This window comes from Gopherus flavomarginatus, chromosome 8, assembly GCF_025201925.1.
Source record: "Gopherus flavomarginatus isolate rGopFla2 chromosome 8, rGopFla2.mat.asm, whole genome shotgun sequence".
Classification (NCBI taxonomy): Eukaryota; Metazoa; Chordata; order Testudines; family Testudinidae; genus Gopherus; species Gopherus flavomarginatus.
In genome coordinates this window covers 79,727,202-79,753,048 of record NC_066624.1, presented here as the reverse complement: position 1 = coordinate 79,753,048, position 25,847 = coordinate 79,727,202, and the positions used below count along the sequence as shown (strand labels likewise).

The window sequence follows — 25,847 nt, the reverse complement described above, 5'->3', positions numbered from 1 at the left end:
GCAGAAACAGGGCTACCCAAAGGGGGGGGGGGCAAGTGGGGCAATTTGCCCCAGGCCCCGCAGGGGTCCCCATGAGAGTTTTTCAGGGCCCCTGGAGTGGGGTCCTTCACTCGCTCCGGGGGCCCCAGAAAACTCTTGCAGGGCCCGGGCCCCCGGAGCTGCTTCTGCTCCGGGTCTTCAGCGGCGGGGAGTCCCCCTGTCGCCAAATTACCACCAAAGACCCGGCACTTCGGCTGTGGGTCCCACTTTGGCGGTAATTCAGCGGCGGGGAGCCCCCGCCACAGGTCTTTGGGGCACTTTGGCAGCGGGTCCCGGAGCGGAAGGACCCTCCCCCCCGAATTACAGCAGAAGCGGTGGGGGGGAGGGCGCCGCCAAAGACCCGAGGCCCTCTGAATCTTCTGGGCAGTCCTGTGCAGAAGAGAAGAATGAGGGGGAGATTTGATAGCTGCTTTCAACTACCTGAAAGGGGGTTCCAAAGAGGATGGATCTAGACTGTTCTCAGTGGTAGCAAATGACAGAACAAGGAGTAATGGTCTCAAGTTGCAGTGGGGGAGGTTTAGGTTGAATATTAGGAAAAGCTTGTTCACTAGGAGGGTGGTGAAGCACTGGAATGGGTTACCTAGGGAAGTGGTGGAATCTCCTTCCTTAGAGATTTTTAAGGCAGGCTTGACAAAGCCCTGGCTGGGATGATTTAGCTGGGGATTGGTCCTGCTTTGAGCAGGGGGTTGGACTATGATCACAAAGTTTTATTTCTGAAGAAATGAATCAGTTTGTATCAACTTAAAATTGCTATTTATACAATTGTTAAGAACTGTTGTAAATTGGTATTTTAAAACATTGTATTAAAATATAAAAATATTATTCTTACTTGATAGGCTGGAGCAGTGGTCCCCAATGCAATGCTCGCAGGTGCCATGGCGTCCGCCAGTGCATTTATGTGCGCCTGCCTAGTGACATGGCCTGAAAAGTAGGGCCCAGCAGGGGACAGAAGCCGCGGCCCCATGCCTGCTGGGGACAGAGAACTCCAGGGCTGCCCAGAACTGCCAAAAAAGGCAGCTTGGACTGCTGCCGTCTGAACTGCCAAAGCGAAAAAACACACCCACTTGGACTCTGCCACCCCTTCGTATGTGTTTGCTCCGCTGGTGCCTGGAGTCAGCCCTGTGAATATTATTCTACTGCACTGATACTGCTGTTTTCTCGTGCTTTGCAATTTTTTTTTTTTAAATTTTGCCCCAAAATGAGTGGTTCAAAAAAGACAACATACATATTTCAATGCAGAGTGGGAAGAACCCTATTTTTATTATTTATTTTCAAGAAAACAATAAGAGATATACCTATCTCCTAGAACTGGAAGGGACCTTGAAAGGTCATCGAGTCCAGCCCCCTGCCTTCAGTAGCAGGACCAAGTACTGATTTTTGCCCCAGATCCTTAAATGGCCCCCTCAAGGATTGAACTCAACGTTGAGATTAGCAGGCCAATGCTCAAAGCACTGAGCTATCTCTCCCCCCGTTAATCTGCTTATTGTGTAGTGGTACTGTTGCAGTGCCAAAAAAACAATGTTGAATGCCATTTCCAAACTAATCACGTCTCTTTTGACATTTAAGTGGATGGCTAAACTGAGAAAGAAGAAAATTAATCAACTCAAATCAAACCTATCTGCCCAGCAATCTGTTTTCACTAGACAAGTGGTAAAATCTAAAAGTGCTACTATTGCTTCCTTTAAGATTGTTCATCTGCTCGCAAAGAAAAAAAAAACCTTTCAAGATGGTGAATTGTTGAAGGAAGCATTTCTGACTGGTGCTGATTGCCTGTTTCAAGGATTTCCTAACAAAGGCGAGATTTTGTCGGCAATACAAGACTTGCAGTTACATTGGTCTACAATTTTTGAGAAGTCGTCTGCTTCAGAGATAAAGTGTGATATTTATTATGTATTTTGATGTGCTGAATTCAAATATGACAATTAAAACAACTGATTGGCTACTGTTTCTAAGATATTTAAGTTTTTACATTTTATGTCTATGTCTATTGTGTAGATAGTAGAGTTTTAATCATAAATTGTAAACCTAGGTCTTTTCATGTGTTTATGGTTGCTTTACATGATAATATTTCACCTGTCCTGTTTATGTAACACTTTAAAAATCAGCAAAAGGGTTATATAAATAAAATTTATTATGAAACAAAAGGCAAAACACTATTATGTACATAGTTTAGTCCTATTCAGTGTCTACTCGGCGCTTCTTGGCTTCTCTCTTGTATTCATTAAATGGAGCATCTCTTGTCACTGTCCAGCAATAGTCTGCAAGCATTGATGGGCTCCATTTGCCCTGACAGCCTGCCAGGAGATTCCACTGCTGTAGTCTGGAGCCCAACAGCTCTGCCTTACTCTTGGGTAGTTCCAAATTCCTGACAAGGTGTTATAAGGCGTGGTTCAGAGGAGGAGGATGGGAGAAAAATGTGGGTCCTGTGACATTGATGGTTCACAACCAGAAGTTTCATCCTCTTCCTCGTCTGACTCAAGAGAGAATGATTCTGGTGCATCAGGAACCGGCAGTCCTTCTCTGTGGGGTACTGGGTGTATAGCTGATGGAATGTTTGGATAATGCACAGTCCACTTTTTCTTCTTTGATACACCTTTCCCAACTGGAGGCACCATGCAGAAGTAACAATTGCTGGTATGATCCGTTGGCTCTCTCCAAATCATTGGCACTGCAAAAGGCATAGATTTCCTTTTCCTGTTCAACCACTGGCGAAGATCTGTTGCACAAGTGTTGCAGCATATGTGTGGGGCCCACCTCTTGTCCTGATCTCCAATTTTGCAGCCAAAATAAAGGTGATGGACTCTCTTAACCATAGAGGTTATACTGCGCTTTTGTGATGCAAAGGTCACTTCATCACAAACATAGCAGAAGTTATCTGCACTGTTCACACAAGTACGAGGCATCCCTGCTCACTTTGGCTAAACAGAAATGTGTCGCTTTGCAAAATCAAACACTGACAAATAAGAGAGCACCGCACTGTATGATTTCTAGAGCTGATATAGGGCAATTTGTTCAGCAGAGTGATGTAAGCTTCATTATGATTGCATCATCCATGACTTCTAGGAATAACATGATGCAATTCATATCATGTAGGACGCAATACCAGCTTCCGATTGCATCATTCATTGTTTTGCCTAAAAAGCAAGTACTGTCCAAACCCAGTCATAGATTTATTCACAGATCCAGTCAAAGATGTATTTTAGTCATTTCTGGTTTAAATTGAGATCCCTTCCCTTTATAACTCACTTATCCTCCGCCATTCCCAAGTCAAGGGTTGTATATACTGACCCAATAGCATATCTTGAAAGCTAGAGCCAATCAACAATTTTAAGCATCATTTTCGTTCTCAGTGACCCAGAATTAGTAAAGTTGGACTACATTTATTTCAGAAGCATTTTGGCTGTAGAGCAGTGTTATCAGACAACAGTTACAAGGAGGATACATGCAATTTCAAGCAACATGCAAACTCAGCTAAAGGATGACTTGGAAATATGTGACTCGTTTTCACTGCAGTTCGATGAGTCGACAGATATAGTGCAGTTGGTAGTTATGGTGAGAATGGTATTTAGTGACTTCACCGTAAAAGAGTTACTAAAAGTATTGCCTATGAAAGGGTGAACAGAGGGTGAGGACTTCTATAATTTATTCAAATCATAAACATCAATTAGTATGCCACTACACAAGCTGTCTGCAATCTGATGGGGCACCAGCAATGATGGACAGCGCCAATGGATTCATAGCACTCCGCAAGAAGAATGAATCCTTTCCAAACTCTCTTATTGCATTATCCACCAAGAAGCTTTATGCGTCAAAGTTCTCTCTTTTCAACACGTCATGAATGTCGTTATTAAAATAATTAACTCTATTCGAGCAAAACCTTTGCAACACCGACTTAAGGCCTTGTTGGAAGATGTTGATGATAATCTGATCTGATCTTGCACACAGAAGTATGATGGTTGAGCAAAGGTAAAGTTCTTGCACGTTTTTTAAGCCTAAGTAAAGAGATCAAAGAATTTCTGAAGTCCACAAATCAGAACTTGGAGCAACTAGAAGACTCCAGCAGGTTAATGGACTTGCCTTTTCTTGCCAAAATCACTGACAAATTGAACATTTTAAATCTTGAGCTCCAGGGAAAGATACATGTGGCTCAAACGTTAGGTTCTGTAAAATAATTCAAAGCATAACTGATCTTGTGGATGTCACATATGAAGACCAAGTCTCTCGTACATTTCCCAAGTATGAAGAAAATGGTATGTGACAGTGATTTTAACCCATCACCATTTGTTATCCACATTCAAACACTTCTGGAACAATTTGAAAGAGATTTCAACAGTTCACCATCATTGAGCCTGTAGTTGCCTTTCTTGTGAATCTTTTTACTTGCCAAATAAAGATAACAGAAATGTCTACATCAATTGCAAGTCTCGTTCAAGTAAGAACAGAAGACGTAGAACTGGAGATTTTGGACCTTCAAAATGATATTGTTCTAAAATCCTGCGCAACAGATGAAAACTTTTGGAATCTGGTTGACCGAAAAGTTTCCTGCCTTAAAAAAATGTAGCATACAAAATAAAATCTTATTTTGGTTTCACTCATCTATGCGAAGTTCTGTTTTCAACAATGAACATCATAAAATCAAAATACAGATCTCATCTTACAGATGCCCATCTTGACGATTGCTTACGAGTGGGAATATCATCCTACTCTCCCAACTATGAAAAATTGGCAGTGCCAAAAGAAGAAATGCAGTGCCAAAAATCACACTGACTTTATTAGAAAAAAACATGTGAATTAATTATATCTATTTTCCATTAAGTGCTGATGAGCACGTATGATTAACTTGTGTTTAACTTTTTAACTCTAAATTAGTAGGCCAGCTGAAATGGATGTTAACTTGAAAACAGGCTCATTTCAGATAAGGCTACATGCCCCCTGTTGTCCTCTCATCAGTTTGTGTGCATTCACTCTCTTTTCTTTCTCTTTTTTTTTTTGGGTGGGGGGGAGAGGAGGAGTGAAATAAAAGTTTCTCTCTCCTTTTGCCGTGTAAAAGACACCACCCTTCTCCCTCCTTGCATCCCAAAAAGGAAACTATTAACTGGCCAATGTTAAAACGGGCTATCCACAGAGTGCTACCAAATGCAGAAAATAAAGGCATGAAGCAAGCTATAAAGAGAACTGAGATTTATCGCTAGCATTAGAAGATAAATCCTGGAGTGTTTCATAAGAGAAATATTTTTTCAAAAATTCAGCATAAAGCGATCTCACATTTGTGAAGCAGTTCTTATCCAAGAGTGGTTTACAAACAAATCAATTGAGATAAGAAAGAATAGTAATGCTTCATCCTTTCAGCAAAATGAAGCAACTATGCAACAAGGTAGAACAAGTAGTACAGAAACCCTCAGGAACCTTAACAAGCAGTCAGCTTAGTTTTAGGTTTCATCAACAAGATAATCTTTACAAAAGAACCACACAGTTGTTTGTATTTTATAAAGGATGTTCATGAGGGCAAAAAATGGCACCTCTCGAACCTACATACCTGGTTAGACCAATGTTTTCAAGATGCCAGCTACAGTTCACACACAGACAAACAATGGAAAAGATCTAAATGAACAAGAACTCTCCATATGAGTGCCTACATTCATGAGGTGTTTCTATAACAGAGGACTCTCCACAGAGAATTTTAATATAGAGTAAAAAACATCGTCTCTCATTTTCAAACCTTTACAATGTTTGCAGAAGAATATAAAGGGTACTCTCAGTTACACCTCAGAGCAATTCACAAAGCCATCCTGAAAGGGGGGGGGGGGGAGACAACAAAAATCTCACTTTTGCTGGCCAAGCGAGCTCTAAGAATCTCAGTTCTGACAAGACGATAAAGTCAGTCACTTACTTTTAACATTTACTTGTGTGTGCTTGCTCCAGAATTTTTGAATGTGTGCACAGGAGATGCTCACAATTTGAGAAGCTGAAAAACAAAAGTTATTTTGGGTTCCTCTGGCTACACAAAAGTATCTTGTCATTAGGGGTCTAGACCAAAGAGCTGTGCGTCCAGGGAATGTGATGACCAAAGGGGTGAGGATGAGATAGGGCAAGAAAGGCTCCTGGATGAAGGGATTCCGTTGGGGAGAAGGATCTGGAAAGACTTGGTATTTACCTACCTCCCATGTTCTCTTATGAGACACCAGGCCAAGCCCTGCTCCCTTTGAGAGTCTTTTTTGAATTTAGAGAGGACTTGTGAACTACCATGCTGGTCCCAGAGATACTGACAGGGCAGCTGAAAGTTGCCAGGTTCAAAGCCACTTCCACCCCTGCTCAAACCTGGCTATGGCAGCTCCACCATGCAAGGCCACATACTGTGCATGCATTGGGTGGGGCAGGGGAGTAGCCTTGACAATTTTCCAGCCCTGCCTAGGAAAACCCTCACTGATTGGCTAGCTCTCTCATCTTCTGTGGAAGTGCAGACAAGCAGGGCTATTACAGGAGGCAGGCAAAGCTCTCCATTCCCCACCCCTCCGGAGCAGAGAGATGTTTGATAGGAGACAAGGGGCTTACAGTCAACACCATTCTCACAGAAAGCAGGAGGGGGTGTGCGGGGAGGGATGGAAAGATCTCGGAAGCTCTGATGCCTCCTTCTATTGTGAAAAATGGAGGAGAATGCTCTTTGCTCCTCCCCAGGGAGAGAAGAATCCCTGGAACTCCATGCTCTCCCTCCCCTCACTCCCCAAAGGCCTAGGAGAAAGGGGTGTACAGTTTTACTATTTTTTCCAGTTTACAGCAGTTATTTTGCATTCAGAGCTGGTATTTTCCTAACAAGAAACATTTATGATTATCTCCACCAAATGCAGAAAGGAAAGACGGAGCCTCTCAAAGTGCTCCTGAGCATTAAGGAACAATGATCACAAGAACAAACAGGTTACAACCAGCAATGCAACATTCCTGTAGCTTAAATACTTTGATACTGCTTTTTAGAGGCACTTCACTGAATTAGGTCAATACTGCAATGTGTGACTAGTTATTCATGCTCTGGGGTTTTACCATGAGATTTTCATAATGCATACAGATATAAGCCTGATTTTCAAATAGGTCTAACCCCTCACTCACCCTCTTCAATTGCAGCTCTGAGAAACAAACATGCAAGGGCATAATCCTGCCCCCAATACTTATCTTAGTTCTCACTGGAGTTCTGCATACAGCCCAGCACAGGACTTAAAATTCACCAGTCTAAGCATGTGTTTTAGTCTCACTGCAGTCAATGGGACTTACTGTACTCATAATTTTATACTGCCATCACTTGAGTGCTTCCAGAAGTCCAGTAAGCAACACTACTAGCATTTGCCCTGTGTGGTTCTCCTCTCTTTTCCTCCCGGGGAAAGGGAGGGAGTGTGGGCTTAAAAAGCATGTGTACTTGTGTCTTGCCAAATTAGGGCCAATAGCAAGAACAGCAGAATCTTAGTTACGAACACCTCAGGAATGGAGGTTGTTTGTAACACTGAAATGTTTGCAACTCAGAACAAAAAGTTATAAACTTTTGAAAGAAAAAACATAAGTGAACAGTGACTTAGGAATCATTCAAAGCTGTATTATGCAGAAGAAAAATGCTGCTTTGAACTATTTTAATTTAAATGAAACAAGCACAGAAACAGTTTCCTTACCTTGTTTCAAATTTTTCTAAAAAACTTTCCCTTTATTTTTTTAAATAGTTTAACAGTACTATTCTTGCACTGCGGGGGCGGGAGGACGGGAGGGGGGAGAAAGGAGATGGCGTTTCTTTGCTGCTGCCTGATTGCATACCTCTGGTTCCAAATAAGGTACGTGGTTGACCAGTCAGTTCGGAACTCACTCAGGATGCGGAAGCCCTGTTTTCAAAATCTCTCCTCCACCTGATTTGGTAGGCCTATCTCCAGGAGAGGGTTCAGGGCTGAGAGCCCCAAGTGGAGACAGGCACCTAAGATGCAGATCAATGTAAGTTAGCCACTTAAGTCCCTTTGTGGATCTGGACCCAAAGCTCTGCTTCTTTCTTCTGCATTTAACTTAGGCAGCTCCCCACTCAGCTTGGGGGCTTCTGAGAATCCCTGTCTTAGGTACCTGACTCTCCCCATGCATTGTATAGGGAACTGGGTACCTAACCCAGGGCTGCCTAGGAGTTCCTACATCCTCTTTGTGAATCTGTGCCTATGTGCCAAAATAATGGTTCTAAACATTTATTTTTAAAAATGTTACTCCGTGTTTCCACTATCCACCTTCACAATTCAGTACATTGGAGCCTTCCACATTTGAAGAAATTTTAGTATTTGTTAGTGATGCATAATTAGAAATACAAAGAGGGTGGCAGTCTAACACCTAGTGAACACCTGTACACAACGGCTTTACATAAGTTGGATCTGAATGGTATTGGAAGGAGATAAATTAGGGGTGGGCAAACTTTTGGGCCTAAGAGCCACATCTGGATGGGGAAATTGTATGCAGGGCCATGAATGTAGGGCTGGGGCAGGGGGCTCGGGGTGCAGGAGGGGGCTCAGGGCAGGGTGCAGGAGGGGTTGAGGGCGCAGGCTCCAGCCTGACACCACTTACCTCAAGCAGCTCCAGGATGGCAGCGGCATGCAGCAGGACTAAGGCAGGTTCCCTGCCTGCCCTGGCTGGATGTGGCCAGCACGTCCAGCAGTGGCTGCTGGAGGTGGGGTGGGGCAGGCGGCTCTGCCACACGCTGCCCTTGTCTGCGGGTACCACCTCTGAAGCTTCCCTTAGCTGTGCTTCTCCGCCAATGGGAGCTGCTGGTGGGGGGCGGTGCCTGCAGGCGAGGGCAGCACATGGAGTCCTCTACCCTCCCTCCTCCTGGGGCCACAGGGACATGGTGCCGGCTGCTTCTGGGAGCAGTGCGGGGCAGGGCAGGGAGGGAGCCTGCCTTAGCCCCACTGTGCCACAGGGTTGGCAATCCCGCAGGCCAGACTAAAAACCCTGATGAGCCGGATTCGGCCCACCGGCCATTGTTTGCCCTCCCCTGAAATAAATGAACTAACATCAGTGTCACAGGTCAGAATTAAGTTGACTTTATGAATCATGTGAAAGTTGTATCCTCAAATTTACCTGTAAAACCTGCAGACTCACTTTGTTTACCTTGTTTTATTTAAGTGTTCATGAATAGACTAATATGCAAGTACATACACTGCTTACATTTCAACCCATTATTTGTTACTGCACAGCAGCAAGAATACACGCAGTCTTTTTTTTTCCCCCCTAATATTTATTTTTTTTCACCTGCAAACTGTAGCAAAACATGATCAGCTTTATTAGGCAGACAGGCATCCCTCTACATTATAGAGAATGTAGGCATGTATAAATAGGAGAGCTCTTCTGGAATGGAAAACATTTTGGAGAATGAACAAAACCTCCAATTTGACTTCATGACTTCCAATAGCAATGGTTAAAATGATGGTAGGTAATTAATTCCAAGAGATACAACAGCACCTCAAAGTGGCTGATCTATTTCCCCAGTAACATTTTTCACATAACAATGTGTTAAAGTTACAAATACCGATATGCACAAATAGCTATTTTCTAAGAAAAAAATATGTACAGTACTGCAGCATAACGAATGTGGTATCTGCAATTACTTATTAGCCAATTTTAATATACATGATACCGCTACTTTTCTCCTGCCAATTCACAGGTTAAGGATGTTACCACAGCCCTCCGTTTTGCACATATTATCTGGTGGTTTTAATACACAACACAGGTTTGTTTGTTTGTTTTTTTATTGAAGACTTCTCTTGTGTTTAAAGCTAAGATCAGTGAAACAAGACAACAGTGCAAGAGGCGCAGAGATGTTATGTGACCAAATAAGAGTTCTTTTGGGTAAAGTGTCTATAAGGCTATAAGAAAGGATTGGTTGATGAGCTTCCTGTTGGAAACTGTCCTGTTGGTGCACCAGCCTGAAAAAACAGAGAAAGGCAATAAATAAATCAAATGTACGAACTGTTTTTGCACATGGCAAACCCTAAAACAAGTACTGTATCTGGACTGGATAAAAAAACAAAAGCCTGTTACCACCTTGGTAAGGAAGATTTCCTTTTTATGTTATAGCTTAATACTAGGGATGTCAAGAGATTAAAAATTTAATTGTGATTAATCACACTGTTAAACAATAGAATACCATTATTTAAATATTTGTGGATGTTCTCTACATTTTCAAATATATTGATTACAGTTTGTATTCTCTGTAGTAATTGAACAGTGCTCACTTTATTACAAATATTTGCACTGTAAAAAAATAGTATTTTTCAATTCACCTAATACAAGTACTGTAGTGCAATCTCTTTATAATGAAAGTTGAACTTACAAATGTAGAATTATGTACAAAGATAACTGCACTCAAAAACAATACAATATAAAACTTTAGAACCTACAAGTCCACTCAGTCCTACTTCAGCCAATTGCTCAGACAAACAAGTTTGGTTACAATTTGCAGGAAGTAATGCTGCCCACGCCTTGTTTACAATGTTACCTGAAAATGAGAACAGGTATTCACATGGCACTGTTGTAGCTGGCATCGCAAGATATTCACGTGTCAGATGTACTAAAGAGTCATATGTCCCTTCATGCTTCAACCACCATTCCAGAATACATGCTTCTATACTGATGAAGAGTTCTGCTCATTAACTATCCAAAGCAGAGCAGACCAACACATGTTCATTTTCATCATCTGAGTCAGATGCCACCAGCAGAAGGTTGATTTTCTTCTTTGCTGGTTTGGGTTCTGTAGTTTCCGCATTGGACTGTTGCTCTTTTAAGGACTTCTGAAAACATTCTCCACACCTCGTCAATCTCAGTTTTTGGAAGGGACTTCAGATTCTTAAACCTCAGGTTGAGTGCTGTAGCTATTTTTAGAAATCTCACATTGGTTTCTTCTTTGTGTTTAGTCAAATCTGCTGTGAAAGCGTTCTTAAAACAAACATGTGCTGGTCATCATCTGAGACTTATATGGCAAAATGTGGGTAAAACAGAATAGGAGACATACAATTCTCCCCCAAGGAGTTCAGTCACAAATTTAATTAATAAGCTTCAGCAGCATGTCCTCTGGAATGGTGGCCAAAGCATGAAGGGGCATATGAATGTTTAGCATATCTGGCACGTAAATACCTTCCAATGCCGGCTAGAAAAGTGCCATGTGAATGCCTGTTCTCACTTTCAGGTAACACTGTAAACAAGATGCAAATCAGTTTTATCTCCTGTAAATGTCAACAAACTTGTTTGTCTTAGCAATTGGCTGAACAAGAAGTAGGACTCAGTAGACTTGCAGGCTCTAAAGTTTTAGATTGTTTTGTTTTGGAGTGCAATTATGTAACCAAAAAAAAAAAAATCTACATTTGTACGTTTCACTTTCATGATAAAGAGATGAGGTGAATTGAAAAATACTGTTTCTTTTATCATTTTTACAGTGCAAGTATTTGTAATAAAAAATAATATGAAGTGAGCACTGTACACTTTGTATTCTGTGTTGTAATAGAAATAAATATATTTGAAAATATAGAAAAACATCCAAAAATATTTAATAAATTTCAACTGGTATTGTATTGTTTAACAGTGCAATTCATTGCGATTTATTTTTTTTAATTGTAGTTAATTTTTTTTTGAGTTACTCACATGAGTTAACTGCAATTAATCGACTGCTCTACTTAATACTTTATGTATTGTTGTGCTTTTTGGTGGTTTATTCTAAAATATAGTAACTCCTCACTTAACGTCCTCCCAGTTAACATTGTCTCATAGTTACGTTGCTGATCAATTAGAGAACAAGCTCATTTAAAGTTGTGCAATGCTCCCTTTGCCATGCTTTGACTCCTCCCTCCATTCCTGCTGCCTTCGCAGAGTAGGAGGCTATATTAACAACGCGTTAACCTTTGAGGGCTCAGCTGAGTGCTAGTTCATCATTTAGCAGTAAGACACTCCCTGAGAAATAGCCCACCCTCTTCCACCCTCTGACTCCACCACCTCAACCAAGCTTCACAATCACTGCTGTTTCATTTAAAGTAGCATTATTCAGGAACATAACTACAACATTAAGCGAGGTGTTACTGTATATCCTAATAAGATCATTGTACATAAATACCTCAGTCTGATTTTGAACAGCCTTATCACTGTCATGTCATCTGAACATTGAATTGCATCTAGGAGATCACATGCTGCCTTCCCTAAGTTAAAACAAAATCAAGCTGCATGCGTCTCTTTTTGGACCTGTAAGATTTACTATTACTGTGTAATAATTCTCACTTACCATAAAAGGATTACTAGATACTCCAACAGCAGCAACTTGTCCAAAGGGGGTTACTACAGGCTTTGCCTGTCCAAATGCAGCAAAACCTGCACCTTGTCAAGATAAAAGATGTTAGAAGTAGCTTCATATTGGTGTCCAAGCCTTTAAAGGCAGAAGACTATTCCCTATAAGCCTACTCCCACCACAATGATGCAGGTTAAACCTTTTAGTGCATTGGTAATTTGTTCATCAAGGCAGCAGGACTGGGTCAAATCTGGTCCATAATTCAGCCTCTCTAAATATACATTTATGCAAAACTTGAAAGAAAATTCATACATTTTAAAAATTTGTTTTGAATTCCTATGGAAACATGTTTTTAGAAGAATTCCCGTGACTGTTTCTAAGCCAAAATGCTCCAACGTTGTTCTAGTCCATGACACTCTAGTAAGTTTCTAATCAATTTAATGTAATCAGAGTGAATATGGAAATGAAACAATTTATCATCATCATCGGTAAGTAAAATGCCATACACACTAACAATACAAGTTCAAATTAAATTTTTCAGCTGTAAACATTACTTAGAGCTATTGAGATTCAAAAAATTAAAGATTTGTAAACCCTGAAAACACAAAACACAACAAAATATGCTTAAAAGAAATCATAGCTGTTTTCACAACTCGTGTTAGTCCACTTGTAACAAACCTAATTCAAAAAAGTCTTAAAATCACCGGATTTTAACTCAAATTCTCAAGCAGCAATTTTCTTATTTTGCCTATCTGTAAATTTCTATTGCTGATTGAAATCTCTGTTCAGTTCGTGTACACACAGGGAAATCAATGTTTATCAACATTTACCAATAAAACCCTAATCCTTCCAAGCCTAGCTATAAGCCAGGCCTATTAATGGTTTTCCAGGAAGAAATCAGGCCAAATCATTGTGATTTTCTACTACATATTTTGTACAAGCTAACAGTACAGTAGCACAGTAAATTACAGCATCTTTTTAAGTGTTCAGAATCCAAATACTCTGCCTCCCTAAAGCTAATACCAACAAATATTATTGAACCAATAGTACCAGAGATACAACTTTATAATATTAGTTACAGTTACAAGTGCATTAATCAGTGTTAATATAAAATTTTAAAGAATAGGAAAAACAAAGTGGCTACTTTTGTGTTACTGAAAAAAGGAAGCAAGAGTTGGGTGGTTTTTTCTAAAGATTCCAAAGTCATTCCTTCCTGACTATATTCCAGTGCATAGTTTTCTTTTTGGACCTTTTCCTGCATGTAAAAATTCATAAAAAAATAATGTAGGCTATTTTCTTTGATTCTCTCTAGCCTGCTCCCCTTTTTAAAGGTTTGAGCAAATTGTTATAATAGGTTCCACACACATACATGAGTGAGAAACAAACAGTCTCCTTCCCTGCACAAAAGTTTCAGTAAAAAATCCAACTAAAAAAAGTCTCACTATCATTTTGTTTCAAAGATAGTGATCATAGTTATAGCAATAAAATTGGAGACATTTGACAAAGATTATACCATGCCATAAAAGACCATGCAGAAACCAAGTTCTTTAATCATGCCATTATATACAGTTGCAAGATCATCCCAAAAGATCCAAAATAAGGAAAATGTACATTAGAAGTTAAGTATCATATTGGATTGCTAAAAGGTAGTTAGGAGTATTTCATAGTGAGTTTTTTGCTAGTAGCAACGTACCACAACTGACACAAAAAATAAGATCTACTCCTGTCATGCCTGCCCCTCACATGCAAGAAATTTCCTTTACATAGTCCCACTTGGTTAACCAAGATTTTTGGTATGTATGAACTTACCATTTGGTTGCTGAGCAAAAGCAGTCTGTTGTGGGAAAGCTCCCTGGGTTGGGAAGGCAGGCTGCTGGAAATTGCCACTGAAGCTAGTAGGAAGACTGTAGGATGCAGGAGTTCCAAATCCTGCAGGCATGCTCATGGATGCTGTGCCAAATGTCGCCGCTGGCAAGGAAGGTAACATCCAATTACTTCTAATTTACAAGTATTTTCTTACACAAAATTTACTACAATGCCACTCTAAGAAGAATCTTACTAGCTTCCTAATACCCACCCAACTACCAGTGGGTGGGTTAGTCTCAGCTTCCACTAACACTAAATTAATTTGCTCACTAGTAATAAAATAAAATACATGCGAGATAAAAAAATTAAAACTAAATTGCAAGAACACCACTGTCAAGTTGGCTAGGTCCAACTTTTCTGATTACATTAATATCTGAAAAGTCCATGGAATTCTTTTCCATGTTTTACTTCTACTCAAGTGCTTCCAAAAGTTATTTCTGGTAGAGTTAATGTGGAGGCCAGTACCTACAGGCAACACCAAAAAAACAGTATGTATGTTTAACGGAAGAAAAGTTTAGGTCTGAAAAAATTTCAGTTTATAATTTCCAAGGTGAAACTATAAACAATGAGAAAGCTGTAAAATCAATCTTCAGTGTTCTTTTAAAATAACTTCCTACCATGCACAAACTCGTATACAAAATTCCTTAGTTTAAGATTGAGGTAATGCTTTAAAAAAAAAACAAAACAACAAAACAATGATCTGCCTCACTGTTACTGAACATTCCAGGTAGAACAAACCTGCGGTATTTATGCACCCCAGGCATGTCTTCAGAGAAATGTTGATTAACAGCCGCACAGTATGACTAGCAACAAAACCATTATTAAATCCTTTGGGGTTTACTGTGATTAATATTAAACAGCACACAAAGCTTTTTGGCATGAACATAAATGTTAGGCATTTCTGCAGCATTTTTGCTCAAATTCACCATTAAGTGTAACCATTCTTTTAAAGTGTTACAAATTTTAATTTGACTTTCTTTGGTATAAAATTTGCATAAATATAATTCCGAATCAACACATCTGATTAACTGAAAGGTAAACTATTGTCAGGAAAGGAATGGTGAGAGAGTGCATATATTTAAATAAACTATTAAAACGGAATGAGAAGTTTGGGATATAAAGTAAACAGATAATCAATACAGTACATACAAAAAATGCATTGACATTATTTTCACAATGTACCATCAACAGAAGAGGCTATTTAATAATGAACAACTTGACAAAACAGCAAACCCAAACACACTGTGACAAATTGTGCAATGCTTTGGGATATCCAAAAGGTGTAAAAAACTTACTACAAGCAAGCATCAAAGAATTTACTCAAATAAGTTGTAAGCGTCCACTAATGTGACCATGGAGGTAAGCAATAATTACTTAATTGTCCGAAGCAAATAATAAATTATACTAAGACAAAAGACCATTTTTTTCCCCAGTGCCACACATCCATGCTCACTCCATTTTAAAATATGGAAAAACAGCCTACTCAAAATTTACATGCAGAGAACCAGGAAGCTGGCAATAAGCTTTCACACAAGCAAGTAAACAATTAGCCACACGGAGCTCAGATATCAAATGTGGCCACCTACCAAAATGAGCCTGAGGAAATATGTGAGAGTGCATTGCTCCCGAGAGGCCTTATGGAAAGCCACAAAAAGACCAACGTCAAATGATTTATATATTTCTGAACAGTCATTTTTATACAGCTATTTTACATGACAAAAAGTGCAGTGATTAAAAGAGCTTTTTCTAAAACCTGTACAAATTTTCTAACAACTAAACTTTGGATTTATCAAGTGTACTGCAGACCAATTGGTAAATTATAGGTGTTACCTGAAATAATTTTGCTAAAGTCAAAGGCTTTTTTCCTAAAATACACTATAAAGTTTATAGCAAACCTATTTATACTGCACGCAAGATGTAAATATAGCATAAAGCTAAATTATAAGCAATCTTATTACATTTATCAAGTTTGCAGAAAGGAACTTATGAGACAAGAAATATTAATTACAATACCCTATCAAATATTTAAACTGAAATACAGTAAAACTTGTTGATGCCCAAACACTTTTTCAAAGGACAGCATGTTTTCAGAAGTAATGGAACACAGAAGTGGTTGAATAGAATTTGTTTTAAAGGGATAATCTAAAAAACCCAACCTTCACACTTGGGGCTTGTCTACACGGCCCTGCAGTTCAGCCTAAAGGGGGAGCAAATAGTGCACAAAGTGCTGAACTGTAACTCAATGTGTGGATGTGAACTGAAAAGTTACTACTTCACATAACAATCCTCTTCAAACAGGATTATATTAAATGTAAACTAGGAGCCTTCCAGTTCACATCTGCAGCATCCATACAGGAGATGCGCAACTCACACCCACATAGTTCAAGCTGCAGGCAGTGTAGCCATATCCTAGTCACTAACTGGCTGAGATCTTCTGAAGGTAATGCCAACAGCCTCTTTAAAGCTATAATTTTTTAAGGATACAAAAGAATGGACAGAAGTTTTTAAAGATAGTCCAAAGTGGTACAGAAGGTAATACTGGGATGGCATTAACTAAAGGAGCGAATTTTGGTTGCATACTGAAGGTTTTAAATCAAACAGCAGAGAGTCTATTAAATGGCAGAATAGCCACCGTTGCTACATGGGGCTAATACTAAAATTCAGCACTGCAGATAAAGAATTAAGCACTGAATAAAATATTATACCAGCAGTAGAGTCTAAACCAGGAGCATTGTATTGTAAGAAAGAACACTAAGCTGATTTTTCAATTTATAAATTAAACTATTTTACATATGGAGTCATGGCCCCATAGATTCTGCAGAATTCACTTCCGGTTTCAGAATTGTGCTCCATTAATTCAAGCTATCATTTAAAAGGATTTCTCACCCTAATGGTAGGGAAGGAAAAACCTGAAAATGTGAATGGATGTCGGCTTTGTCTTTGAGGGTGCAAAGAATGACAAAAGCTAGAATTGCTCCATGTATTTAAATGGGCTATAAATTCTGACAGCGACAGTGCAAATGTCACAGTAAATTCTTTCAAATATTTAAATATCCAACAAGTGTTCGTATCTCAATCCCACTCTGCCTTCCATAGTGGATAGTTTAGTATAAAAACTAACATCATAGGGCCTACTGTACTGATGGCATTGTTAATTTTTAATATTTTTATTCTAAATGAAACTGCTGCAGAATTTCCAAGTGAAACAGATTTTATATTCTGCAGCTAAGCCGGAGCTAAGGGGCCCTACAGATACCGCCTTTCATTGCTGAGTACCCGAAAGTGCTTTTCAAACTCTATAAATTGTTACAGCAAACACTAACACAATCACACCTAGCAAGTAACAGCAACAAGTAGTACACAGCAGATTAAAAACAATACAACAGGTCAATGCTGCAGCCAATTAAAATTGGAGGGAGAATTTAGAGACAGAATATAATTACTAGAGCTGACTGGAAAAATTTCGAATGGAACACTCTTACACCCGAAAATGGCAAATCACTGAAACTGAAATGTTCCATGAGACCATGACAATAGAGATGGAAGCTAGGCATTTTTAAGAAAACCTGCATAGCCTGGGGTCCTGCCAGTCACCTACCAGGCTCCTTTGCAGTCCTGGTTCCTGGCTCTTTAGCAGCCTGTCTGATGGGGAGCCAGGAGCCAAGTTCACAGCTCTTGGAAGCTCTGGTTTCAATGGCTTCCAGAGTCTGTGGCCCTGGGACAGCCCCCCAGGTATCTGCCCCACAGCTGGGACTCCCAGAACTTCCAGGCTCCTCACTAGGCAGGCTGCCTGGAGACTTGGAGAATGTTTTGAAAAGGTAAAAATGAAATGCCATCTCAACTTAAACAACTGTCACAATTTGGCTATATGTCTTATTTAAATATTGTGCTCTTTTACTTAAAAACAGAATGCAGAATTTTACATTAACTTGTGCATGACCTATTTTCAGTCACTTGCTAAAAAATAAAGTTATGAAACTACAAATACACCTCTACCTCAATATAACGCAACCCGATATAACACAAATTCAGATATAACATGGTAAAGCAGCGCTCCGGGGAGGCAGGGCTGTGCACTCCAGCGGATCAAAGCAAGTTCGATATAAATGTGGTTTCACCTGTAACACAGTAAGATTTTTTAGCTCCCAAGGACAGCGTTATATCAGGGTAGAAGTGTATAATGAAGTTTTGAAACTAAAAATGTATGCTCTTGCATAGCACATAGAACTGTACAGTGCAATTTTATTTTTCTAACCTGTTACTCCTCTGCTATTGGTCTGGAACGGGTTTGTTGAAGGTGCCACTGGAGCGACAGGGGCAGCCACAAATGGATTTGTGGAAGGTGTTGCTGAAAGATTGAGAACAATTAATTTAAAAAAATATATATCTTTATGCAGTGCTGATTTACATTTGTTCTACACATCCTTCACAAAGTCAAATACAGTCAAATAACTTTACATAAGAGGTTTTTCCATACATTTTCTGTGTTGGATACGACAGGAGATATATATAAAAAAATACAAACACCACTGATATTTTAGACTACTTACATCATATTGCCTGCACTGGAAACAGTGTAGGTCATCATTTCTAATGACAGAAAAGTCATTAGTACTACTATACAATGGGACACTGAACTAAAATTTAGTAAAATGTTTGCTTACAGTCTGCATAAACATTAGGAATATTTTAATATACCTCCAAATGAAGCAGGCACACTCGAAGACGCAGGCTGTGTCTGTGCAGTAGCAGCCACTGGTACTGTTCCAAAAGCATTGCTGTAAATAATTCACATTCAGTGAAGTCAGTGTTGCTCGTTTAACAATTAGCATCTATGATTAATTTTGGCAGATAAAAGCAAAGTAGAAAAGGGATATTTATGCACAGATCTGAAAATGCTATATAATCCATTAGTGCCAGGAATTGAATTCTTGATACCAAGGTCAAAGGCTAAATGCATTAGCGCTGAGCAATTGCAAATCCTGTCCGCCAGTGGCAAAGTGTAAAAGTATGGACAATGAGGAGAAAAACAAAGAAATAGGCATAGGTTGCCAAGCAAAAGCTTTAGGGAAATTTGCATTTCCAAGCAAAAAATTACTACAGGTGCTTGTTTTTAATTACTTTAAAAAAAATAAAAAAAGACATACATTGCAGATGTCTCACTTTTCAAAACCAATCACGAGGCTATACGCTTAAATATGCATGTAATCCATATGGAGGATTGTTATACTCCAATAGAATTTCGTGTGTGTTGTCTACGAAGATATAAAAGTGTTTCACTGATAAACACTTGCTTCAGTTTCATTTTACAACCTCTAGCGGGCAGTACAACCACAACTACCGTTAAGAAAAGATGCAGTTTTCATACGGACACTGAAGTCACCACCCAACTAACTCCTTTCCAGAATTATTTCCCTACAAATTTTTAAATTGTGACCTAAACAAACAAACAAAGAACAGTTGAATACAAGCAGGTTTTTTAAAAACTTTATCAACTCTACCATAGGGCTATTTTTCTGCCTATAAATACAGTTGCTTTAGGGCTAATTACTTTAACTTCTAACAAGAAAAAGTACCTGCTAACATTACTGGTGGAAGTATATGCATTACTAGAGGTTGCTGTGGAGCTGAACACACTGTCTAATTCTGCTAGAGCTGCATACTTGTCTGAAGATGCACTTGGCTGACTTGGGGCTGACACAGCAGGACCTGATGGTGCTGTAACTACAGTGCCGAAGCCACTTCCTTGCTCACTACCACCTAGAAAAGAAGATACCATATTGAAATTTAAAATGACACTTCTAAAACCATGTCTTCCCTATAATCTTCTCCATACTAACAGAAAATGTTAATTAACTGTTCTCCCATCATTTAAGACTAAAATTAAACAATAAGACTTAATGCTGCCCTAATACAGGGCTAATAAACTATGGCTCCCAATCTCTATCTTCATAAGCACACAGTACCATGCTTCAATGAGTCTATAGCTCCAAAACCAGCTTCCTAGTTTCCACAGATCACATTATTAAGTGAAGTACACTGCTCTCTTGCTCCAGTTAGAAAGATGGATTTGTTTTAAACCTTGTTGTGCGTGACTCATCCTTAGAGTACAGCTTTGAAATTTAGATGGAGACTGAAATTTTTGTACATTTAGAAAGCAAGGAGGCATAAGAAATCTAACAATTAAGTTACAGAATGATGGACTCTTAACTATTACCTCAAAGTATAATCCTGTAGAAACTCACACTTCCAGGTTCTTGTGACTCCTAACCATATTGGGGAGTATTCCCAAACCTCATGTACAGTACTTCCCACTAGAGACTGAATTCATGAGTCATGCAGTGTCAGAAAAGCTATGTCATATCTTCCAAATGGTGGCTAATTTTCATTTATGCCTTAAGAGGGTAACTACACTCCAAATCCTGAAAAGATGCTAAATAAATAATACAGACCCAGTGTATCAAATTCAGGAGAACAAAATGATAGGTAGTAGTATAGAATTGTCTTGTTTCCAAGGATACCTGCTCTCAGCAGATTTCCACTGACAGAAAAACTCCAGAGATTATTTTACAAGCACCAGTGTATGGAATTTTGTAATAAAAAAGTCTAAACGTTCCACAAAAACTGGAAGTGTGCAACAGTGTAGAGGTGCACTGAGTAACACCACCTACTTTTTGGAATATGGAAGAATATGAACAAAAAAAGTTGACAAAGGAGAGTAACTTAATGATTTTTTGTAGGTAAAATGTAAGAACAAGAGTCGTATGCCACCTCATGATACCCGTAAGTTTCACTGAGCTAACGTAGTCTGTCTAGGAAATATGCACCAAAGCATGCAGGAGCAATCAAAAAAATTGGACAACTTGTGATTAAAATTATGGTATTTTTGAACATCTGAGTATCTTATCCCTCCATAAACATTGCCAGATCAATGGAGATACAAACACCACTGACGACTCTTGATTGTGCACCTCATAGTCCTGTTGTATATTTGTGCTGCACACACATATAACAGCAACGTTTGTTAGAATAGGTGCAAGCTTCAGCTTTAAACAAAACTTCACTGTAGACTTAGTTATGGAGTAGCCAGTGTCTATTCCACAATTACAATAATGGCTCATCCTCAGAATCAGTCACCCACTGCCCTCCTCAACACCATACAACTTTAAGGAAAAGAATATTAACAAAGCCATATACTGTATCAGTTTTGCTTAGGAGCTGATATACACGACGTATTTACCATTGTACTATGCTGGACTGAATCCAACATGAATTTCATTGGAGTTTAAGTTACCATCCTTATTCAATATATGGTTAACTTAGTGTGCATACAAACCCAACCCGTTAAACGCTAGCAGTTTTAATCTCCTTTAAGAGAGCAAGACTAACCAAGCTTTACGTTAGATGAATATCTAAAGAAGCTATCATGGTGGCTTTTGATTGTAAAGTTAAAAATTATCTTAGACCACAACTGGTGTGATTGAATGAATAAAGTCGCCCACTCCAGCAATATACAGAAACCTGAATTACGTACTATTAGAATACTCATCACTAACAAACCATTTTGTTGCCAAAATGAAAAAACTTTTGAGTGATCGGCTCATACAAAAAGCATGATTTTTTGGTAAGTGCTATTTTGCAAATGATTGCATAGATTAAAGCATTTGCTTTGTTACAAGCAGCAGCACAGCAACGTAGGAGTTTAAAATGTGCAAGTATGAAGTTAATTAGAATTTTTCGAAGAGACAATTTAAAGCATGCTTAACATGGTTGGTTACCATTTTGACAGGCACAGCCATCCTCAAAGAATAAAAATGAAGGATAAAAGGTCAAAGAAAAAAACTTAATACCTTGCCCCGTGCTGAAGATATTATCTAAATTAGCAAGAGCTGCATATTTGTCTGCTGACTGGAGATTCGGTTTATTCACTGCAATTTTACTGGCAGCAGTTGCTGTTGTGTTGCTCTGAGAAGCATTGAAGGCTCCAAAATCAGCACTGGAGGATTTGGGGAAGTTATCAAAGTGAGCAAAGTTAGCATTCATTGATCCAGCACTTCCACCTGTAACAAAGTAAGTTAAACATGGATACTTTAAAGGTATAGGAAAGTCTCTCCAAATGCTCTTGGTGGCAATATCATCCCACCTATTGGCAGTTACACCATGCAGTGACATCTCTTTTGTTTTTTATCCCACCGGCTAGCTAAAACCCCTCTAACACTTAAAATTAATCTTGAATCATCAGAATGATGACATTTATATCTGTAAACTTCTACATCTAAAGAAAACTCTGAAAGTTCAATAGCTTGCACACATCGTAATTAGCTCTCGCAAAACTGTGTTTCAGTGCAACATCATTAAGTCAACTCAAACACCACATATTTCTAGCTAGAAAAAATTTGAGTTAAATAAGCTTTAATTTTATAAATCCAAAATACAGCTTTTCCTGCTACAAGAATTCAGCGACGTAAGTTGCAGTTGCTTTATTTTCCTCAATGGTACAATATGCTTGACTATTTTAGACATCAGTAACCAGTGCAGGCAAAAACGATTAGCCTGAAAGTCCAGAGGTAGCACAATGGGATACCAGGCCAAGGTTCAGAGAGACTCACTCAGTCCTTTACTCCCAGATGTCATGGCTGCACCCAGACAGACACCACAGACTTTGGGAGGGGAGAATAAGGAAAACAGAAGGGATTTGAGAGCCTTCCTTTCAAGGAAAAAAAAAAAAAAAAAATTCTTCTTAGGATACACATTAAGTATACTAAAGTAAATGAATCAATCTATTAGGATTTATATAAACACTGCTGATCTGAAATATAGGAAACAGTTTGAAAGCTCCAGCTTTTTAATGTGTGTAACAAATTTTATGTTTAAATCTCTAAAAAGGTATTTGAGTTTCCAGGTCGTCACTGTAGACAGAGGATTCTGTTAATACGTGCAAGTCAGATTTACATTTTAGTTGAACAGAAAAAGGTGTGTGTGCGCAAGCACATGTGTACACGCATGTACATGTGGTTGAGTACTCAGCCCATATTAACTATTAATAAACCATTAGCAATTTGATAATTTTAAATGCAAGCACATACATAAGCATAGACTGGTGAAAATATATGTAAGGGTGGAACTAAAACAAAACACAATGGCATATTAAACAAAATAAACTAAGTTTTCTGCTCAATGAAACTTACTGTGTACAGCCTGGAGAGGGAAAGCTGAAGTAAATTCACCAAAACTGCAGCTAGATGAAAGCGTTCTGAACGCTGGATAGCCAGAAATTGTGTGAGGGGGATTAAAGTTAACAAAAGAAGGAAGAAAAACATTTAAAAAAAAGAAAGTTTAAATGACACCACATCCAAAAGAAAAAAAGGAAAAGAAGTCAGCCAAAGATTAAACAAACAGCAACTGCCAGCCCAAGCAAAAGTTTTAAAGTATGATCAAATTAACAAGAAAAGCAAAATAAGAATTTAGCAATAGACCTTACACATGAAATCTTCTGATAACTGAGTGCCTAACATGCATCTGTGTGGTAAATACATTCAATAATTGTACTACTCTGGTCTGCATTTATCCATCTTCACTGAATCGTCTCTTGGAAGATGGAAATCACAGATGTAATCTCCTTTAGATAAATGTGATCTGATATTCAGAAGTACCAATATAGTTACATTCAGTAAGCTTACAAATATTTCATGTGTAGGGCTCATTATAAACAACAATGTCAAATCAGGAGACTTCCCAAAAGTGCCAGAAAACAGTAAAACAAAACAAAAAACCCACACCAAAAAACCAAACAGAAAAAGGCATTCATTTCAGGTTTCCCCAGAGCTTCAGATTATGATTATGTTAAAGCAGGAAGATGCAGGAAGTAAACTGAAGTACTTTCTCACTTGTATGTCTGGACTATTTTGTATCAAAAATTAATCAGAAATGCTAGTAGTCTACCTGTATTTTGGGGCTGAAAAGGAGACTGACTTGCTGTGGGGAAACCTCCAAAATTACTCGAACCACTAGACTGTCCAAATGCATCAAAGTTTGCAAAACCTGCATTTGCAGAGTTCTGTGCTGTAAATTGTAAAGGAACAAAACATGTTAATGGACATGAAAAACAAAAACATATGTATTAACTGAAGAAAGTTATGGTTATGTTGGTCTGAGTGTGTGATGTCCTACCTCAAGCACGATTTTTCTTCTTTATAAATGAAGCATCACATTCTTATATAAAGTATAATACATGTCCTATGAGTTAAATTAACCTTCAAAAATTTTAAGCCTTTCATATTTGCCTTCATAGGTCTGTATTGAATTCCCCACTCGTTTTTCCATAGTTCATTTCTGTTAAAGCATGAGTGATATGCCATTACCCATAGTAACTGCAAGACCTCAATAAAAGGTAAATCTGCACTGTAATCAAAACTGTAATTGCAGCAAACGGTGACATACCCAGGTTAACTTTAATCTAGCTACCATGGCAACAGCACAAGCTTCAGCATGGGCTAGGAATACTTGTAAGGTTTGAGATGAAGCCAATACTATGCTGCTTCACTGCTATTTTTAAATACGCTAGAATAGCTAGATTACAGCTAGCATGGACATGTCTTCTCAAATGGCAATCATGCTTTTGATTGCCGTGTAGACACACACAGTGAGATTCATTTTAAACCTACAGTACTAGCACAGAAAGCTCTGAAGACAGAACACCAAATCTGTAACTGGTAAAAGAGTCAAACAAGATTTTCATCTTTCCAAACACTGTTTTCCAGTGAAATGCCAATCTGTCTGGTAGGCTATTCGACTCCTACAAGTCTGATTTGGAAATGTGAAATATGTTCTACTTCTAAGATGTATTTTTACAGCATTTCAAAATGTCAAGCGTTTATGTATGAAGTACAACATTGTTAGAGGGAATTTCATTTGTCACTACTTAGTTTGTTTTGGATACATACTATGCAGAAGTCATTCAACCTGTCAAAGCATTCAAAGCATTATGTAATTAAAATGCAATTAAAAAAAAATCACATAACAGAACACAAAGCCAAACCAGTAAATACTAACGATGCCTTCTTTTGCAGAACAGCATTTTTATCGATTTGGCCTTTTAAAAAGGTTTTTTTGCCCCTAGATCCAGATATTGAGAATACTGGACCATTAACAAAAATTGCACAACCAAATCAACATTAGGAATGAAAAGAACCTGCAAAGGAAGGAAATTTAGAATTGACACTCACTCTGCCCTCAACCCTTCCCAATATAAACTGAGTGTCCAACTCACTGGCCCCTTTGAAAATTCTAGCCACTATTTACATGCTACACTATGCAAGCAATAATGAATAGAGGGGAATCTTTCTATCTATCTATCTATCTAACTATTTTAAAAATTACCTACTTTTTATTATTATTATTATTATTGTAAGTTGATCTAAAACCCATCAGTATGATGTGATTTTCCATTGGCATAACAGAATTGGGAATGGATTCTTTGGAGGTACAGTAGTATTATCAGGCCAGTTCTTTCAATGTGCCTGGAGCAAGTTTTTACAACCAAGTTATAATCCCCAGGAAACAATAAGCTATAATAGAAATGCTGATGTCTAAAGTACAATTGTTGTGACAATTCTGGCTATGAAAAAAAGAGTTCTTACAAAGCATAAGAATTATATAACAAACATCT

General features: G+C 38.6%; 2 protein-coding genes across 10 annotated transcripts in view; one reads left to right on the top strand and one right to left on the bottom strand.

Moving 5' to 3' along the window:
• SLC19A3 (solute carrier family 19 member 3) overlaps positions 1-2,395 on the top strand; it is a 35,371-nt gene extending 32,976 nt beyond the window's left edge. For both annotated transcript variants that reach the window (XM_050964064.1, XM_050964062.1), the window contains one exon: positions 1,726-2,395. In XM_050964064.1, coding sequence (XP_050820021.1) covers positions 1,726-1,938 — 213 coding nt within the window. In that variant the 3' untranslated portion in view covers positions 1,939-2,395. The remainder of the gene's footprint in view (positions 1-1,725) is intronic.
• A 6,866-nt stretch (positions 2,396-9,261) lies between these two features.
• Positions 9,262-25,847, bottom strand: part of AGFG1 (ArfGAP with FG repeats 1) — a 75,429-nt gene continuing 58,843 nt past the window's right edge. The window contains exons 6-16 of one of the 8 annotated variants that reach the window (XR_007775782.1): positions 24,122-24,241; positions 23,368-23,439; positions 22,030-22,239; positions 19,756-19,939; positions 18,878-18,957; positions 18,435-18,527; positions 15,766-15,813; positions 14,123-14,281; positions 12,311-12,396; positions 12,146-12,227; positions 9,262-9,968 (exon numbers count right to left, since the gene is read on the bottom strand). Coding sequence is in view for 7 of the 8 variants with exons in the window: in XM_050964048.1 (XP_050820005.1) it covers positions 9,909-9,968; positions 12,311-12,396; positions 14,123-14,281; positions 15,766-15,813; positions 18,435-18,527; positions 18,878-18,957; positions 19,756-19,939; positions 22,030-22,239; positions 23,368-23,439; positions 24,122-24,241 (1,112 nt within the window). In the remaining variant the exon portion in view is untranslated. The remainder of the gene's footprint in view (positions 9,969-12,145; positions 12,228-12,310; positions 12,397-14,122; positions 14,282-15,765; positions 15,814-18,434; positions 18,528-18,877; positions 18,958-19,755; positions 19,940-22,029; positions 22,240-23,367; positions 23,440-24,121; positions 24,242-25,847) is intronic. The other 7 variants (XM_050964048.1, XM_050964051.1, XM_050964049.1 and 4 more) reach the window with 7 other exon arrangements.